This window comes from Sinocyclocheilus grahami, unplaced genomic scaffold, assembly GCF_001515645.1.
Source record: "Sinocyclocheilus grahami isolate Dianchi unplaced genomic scaffold, SAMN03320097.WGS_v1.1 scaffold1116.1, whole genome shotgun sequence".
NCBI classification, from domain to species: Eukaryota; Metazoa; Chordata; class Actinopteri; order Cypriniformes; family Cyprinidae; genus Sinocyclocheilus; species Sinocyclocheilus grahami.
This window is the reverse complement of record NW_015506295.1, coordinates 90,229-95,203: the sequence shown is the minus strand read 5'-3', so window position 1 is coordinate 95,203 and position 4,975 is coordinate 90,229. Positions and strand designations below refer to the sequence as shown.

General features: G+C 41.2%; 1 protein-coding gene across 1 annotated transcript in view; it reads right to left on the bottom strand.

The window, feature by feature from the left end:
• Positions 1-1,314: 1,314 nt before the first annotated feature.
• The window catches only part of slc39a7 (solute carrier family 39 member 7), an 11,117-nt gene continuing 7,456 nt past the window's right edge, over positions 1,315-4,975 (bottom strand). The window contains exons 4-8 of the mRNA XM_016252523.1: positions 3,684-3,743; positions 3,419-3,541; positions 2,947-3,072; positions 2,666-2,862; positions 1,315-2,535 (exon numbers count right to left, since the gene is read on the bottom strand). Coding sequence (XP_016108009.1) covers positions 2,281-2,535; positions 2,666-2,862; positions 2,947-3,072; positions 3,419-3,541; positions 3,684-3,743 — 761 coding nt within the window. The 3' untranslated portion in view covers positions 1,315-2,280. The remainder of the gene's footprint in view (positions 2,536-2,665; positions 2,863-2,946; positions 3,073-3,418; positions 3,542-3,683; positions 3,744-4,975) is intronic.

Sequence of the window (4,975 nt, the reverse complement as noted above, 5' to 3'; positions counted from 1 at the left end):
GCACTGTCAGTCAGTGCTTCATGTCTTGAGTTTGGGCCTAACAACTGTAGAGTCGTCCTCAAACCAAGACATGGCTACGTGCCAAAAGTGCTCTCCACTCCATTCAGAGCACAAGTCATCACCCTCCTAGCGCTCCCCAATTCAGAAGGTGAGCAGGGTCCTAATTCACTCTGCCCAGTTTGGGCCCTTAGAGTGTATGCTACGACTCAGAGCAGCTCTTTGTATGCTTCAGAGGCTGCTCTAAAGGGTTGCTGGACACGAAGCAGAGACTGACAGAGATCTCGCTTGATAGTGGATGCTATAGCCTTGGCTTACGCCTCAGCAGGCTTAAAGTGTCCTATAGAAGTGAGGGCCCCCTCCACCCAGCGCAATTTCTATTGGTAATATCATGCCGGCTGCATGTCTCCGTCTACCTTCACCAGATTTTATAACTTGGGTCTCATTATTAGCTTAGAGGAGCCCTCAGTATGGGTGCTCCAAGGCTGGGCTCGCAGAGTGGCTTCATTCTGCACTTGCTTATAGCACGGCATGATAGGATGCGTTCCCCATAGCATGATTAACGCAACGGAAAACAGTTCGAAAGGGAACGCTCCGGTTACTTATGTAACCTCGGTTCCCTGTGATAAGGGAATGAGTGTTGCATAGGCTACTGTGCTATAAAGCTGCACGCGAGTCGACGACTGTTGCTTCAGTCGAAAGATTCTGATGAAGTGGCACTCAGAGCCGACTTATGTAGCAGTCAGCTCCACCACTTTTGGTGAGTTGGTTTGTGCAGCTACACGAACATGAACAAATCAAGCTTCAGTATCAGAGTAAACAGGAGTTTCTCCATAGCGTGATTAACACAATGCTCATCCCCTTATCTCAGGGAACCAAGGTTTGTTAGTAACTGGAGTGTTTTCAAATGTTTATAATGAAACAAGATAATTGTTGAAAGTTGCAAGCACATCATTATTATACTTTCATATCTGCAATTCACTTTCATTGTGAATAAATCATCTTGATGGTATAAACTTTACTACGTTTGAGTGAAATGAGCTGAAATCAGTCAGCAGATGACTGCAGTTTTACTGATGTGATTGGAATTTCACCTCTCAATATATGAACACATGCCTGTTGAAAATCACAGGTCCAAATGCATGTTATATGTTTGTGCTGCACATGATGCAAGACGTCAATGTGTGCCATTTTTCATTTGAAGAAAGTGATTTAAGGAGTTTTCTCTCCTCAGATGTCAGCAGTGATTCACAATCACTCATCAGGAGGAATTATCCTATGAGAAGATGCTTTCTAAGAATTCTTCTGAACAGACTGTTAGAGATGTACCACAACTCTTTTATTGAACTGAAATTGAACAGCATTGCATCCACTTCTATTCGTGAAGTGATATGCTTGATTTACACACAATGGGAATGTAAAGAGTTTACATTACAGGTAATAGAGATTGAACATTTCAATGAACAAATTCAAGAAAGGATCAAAACATCTGCATGAATAGAGTTACAGGCAAAAATAAAAGAAATAAACACTAAATCTACTGTAATTCAATAAACAGTGTGTTTGCACCATCTGAAGAACCCATCACCAATGACAATGTCAAGCTGCAGATTCCTCTGGAGACTCATGGGAAATGAGTGTGAGAGCGTGTGTGTGTGAGTTAAAGAGTGGACAGTCAATGTTATTCGGTCCCTGACTAATGGCTACACAATATTTCAGCAGCGGAATCAAAGAATCTCCGTCAAAGAGAAAGCACACGCTGCTTAAGAAAAAAAAAATCACATTAACCTTTATTGTGCGAACAGCAAAATCAAATGATTTAATCATGTAACATAACTGATATTTCTAGAAAAGCAGTCTACTGATGAGAGAAGCAGTGCTTCAGCGAGTGTTTATCTGACTGCTCCAGCAAACACAGATGATGAATCATAGGAACATAATGGTCAAATTTCAATGAGTTTCCACGTGCCGATCCTGTCCGTAGCAGTATAGAGAACCGGACGTGATTTTCTAGCTGTTGGTCCCTGGGAAGGTTCCTGTGCCTAAAATAACTAAGTGATCCATTCATGTTGGTCTTTGGGTAATTGAGTGCAGTTCAGCACTTGTTCAGCACATTTTCTTTCACTCGCTCCCTCATTCATTCTGTTTTATTTTTCTATGGTCAATACTAACATTCATCTCAACACACTCTTAGTCTCAGAGTCTCTAGAGGTTCAGGTGACCATGCATCTTCACCTCATTTTAAAGGTTCTTCTTTCAAACATGGCTCCGTCCGTCCCTCACTCACTCGTACTCAGCGATCAGCACCATCATTCCCACCCCGAACAGCAGAGCGAGGATCTCCAGCATTGACTGCCAGAAACTAGAGCGTCCCACAAGCAGCTCTGGAAGAACCGTGACGGTCGCGATGTAAACGAAGCCTCCGGCGGTGAAGGGTAGGATCCAGGCGGTTGCCGCGGCACCCACCCCTTCAGCCAATAAGGAGCAGGCAGTTCCGGCTAACGCACCAATGGCGGTGAGAAGCTGAAGACACATGGCCTGACGAAAACAGCAGAATTAAGGGTAAAGTAAGAACAGTGCCGTTTAGCAAAATCAACACCAATTTCACGTTGGCTAAAAACTAGCCCAGAACCATTGACTGACAAATCAGCTCTCTGGAGCGCTGTACCTTCCTCTTGGTGCAGCCTGACTGGACAAGAATGGCAAAGTCTCCAATCTCATGTGGGACTTCATGTAAGAGGATGGTGATGGTGGTAACAGTGCCGACCGCTGGACCTACCAGGAAAGATGCGCCGATCGCAAGACCATCTGTGAAATTGTGGGTGAAATCAGCAGCCAGGTTCAGATAACCCGACACTTTAATATCTGCAGACACAGAGTTTTTCTGTCAGTAAGACAACAGCGCTGACACATGCTAACACAACAACTCAAACACTTGGGTTTTTGTACCAGAACTCGTCTCGACTGTTTTCTTTGCAGGTTTCTTATCTGAGTCAACGTTTTTCTCTTTCCCTCCCTTCTTCTCTCTTTTCTGGTCATCATCCTCTTCATCGCTGTCTTTTGCCTTTGGAGCCGCTGAAAACACGGCAAGAAAGGTTTTTCTTATTGTATTTGGAAGCCTGTCAACAATGCTCAACAATGATCACTGCTCAAAAAGAGAAGAGAGGAATTATATTTCAGTATTATTTAGCAGCAGCAGGATTGTTTGCAATGTGACATGATTTTCTGCTACATCACTGGGAACAGCTGCTTGGTCTATCTGCCATACCTAATCATCAAGTGACAGAAGAAAAGATTTCATCAAAAATAACTGGCAATCCCCACCAAAACAGAGCTGTTCTGAATCTTGTCAGATGTGCATTAGGAATATTTTTCAAGTGCTTTAAATGCAAATATACTCGGATTTGTTTATGACTCTTACCATGAGAGTGAGAGTGAGAGTGTCCCCCCTTCAAAAGACGAACAAATTTCTCAACTACCAGAAACGCAACAATGCCACCCAGCACCCACAGCCCGACCAGCATCATGTGACCATGACCTGCACCTGCGACAGAAACCAAGCACTGACTGACACTTCAGAAAAAACAAAAGAGCATCTTCCAATAAATTTGAATCTTGCATTGCATTTGGCCAAATTATAACTTCAGTTAGAAAAACAGTATTTCAGTGACTGAACAACAGCCTACCGTGTGAGTGACCATGTGACTCGTCGCTGCCGTGTGACTGGTCATGATGAGAATGAGGTTCTGTGTTGAGAGGAAATCAAGGGGTGAAGGTTTGGCTGGTTAGTAGAGCAGATTTCAGAATCAGAGTCTTCTGACAGCAGAACAATTCTTCATATGATAGACCACCTAGAATAAAATCTGCACTACCAATACTAGAAAAGGATTTATACACCTCATAAAACAATACACAAAACAGTATGCTAATATATTTATAGAGTCCAGTATAGACTAAAGCAATAAGCCCCAAGAAGCCGTGGTTTACAGTGAATTTATAACAGCTAAGGGGTGTTGTTAGGCACGACGTGAAGCGGAGTTAGCGGATATAAATTCACGGCTTCACGGGGCTTACTGCTTTTATAAAACAGTTATTTATGGCATTATTTTAATGACAAATGTCGAGAGCACATTAATGTAGTGCGAAAGCACATAAATATAATGCGCAAGCACGAATCTCTCCACTCGCATGCGGATTTCCTTTGCTCTCGCACTAAACCGGACGCGCACGCTCAGATACACGTAGATACAGAGAGTGCGTGCACTTAAAACGTGTCTCTCCTCAAACTGTGTCCTGTGCACTCGCAAATCTCTTTATGCTCATGCAGATATTAATTCATTTCACACCTGAATTAAACGTTGTCAAAAGTTATTATGCACTTTTAAAAAGTAGTCTCAAAACAGATTTGTTCAGGGCCTTTCCTTGATTTTTTTTATTTTTATTATTTATGAAATTATCAATGTTAACGAAATGTAGCCTATATTAGAAATGGCTAGGAACTGGGTGCATGGATTATTTGTACATATAACCTCTGTCTGTCCTGGTTGGTCTCTAAGCAATTTATCAATAACAACATACATTTATAAAAACAACATATTATAGTCTATGGCTCTAAAGACTTCATATAAAAGATCAATGTTATGTCATCATATGTCAGATACATCAACTGAATTTAAAATCATTGCAATAAATTCTCAGTTGGTATGATGAAAATAATAAGTAACAACTCATCAAATCAACATCAAATGCAAAAATAGATATAAATGATGCAAGATATAATACAATAAATGCTCTAATAGCATCGCTGTTTGGACATTTATTGGGAGTTTTTTTTTTTTTTTAGTCCAGTGTTTGTTTTCAGTTCTGATTAAATGCATTAAACACAGAATATATTAATATAGTGTATGACAAATATGAGAAATTCATTATAGTGTTATATTTGGTCTCCAAATCTTAAGTACTGGTTTGGGAATATATA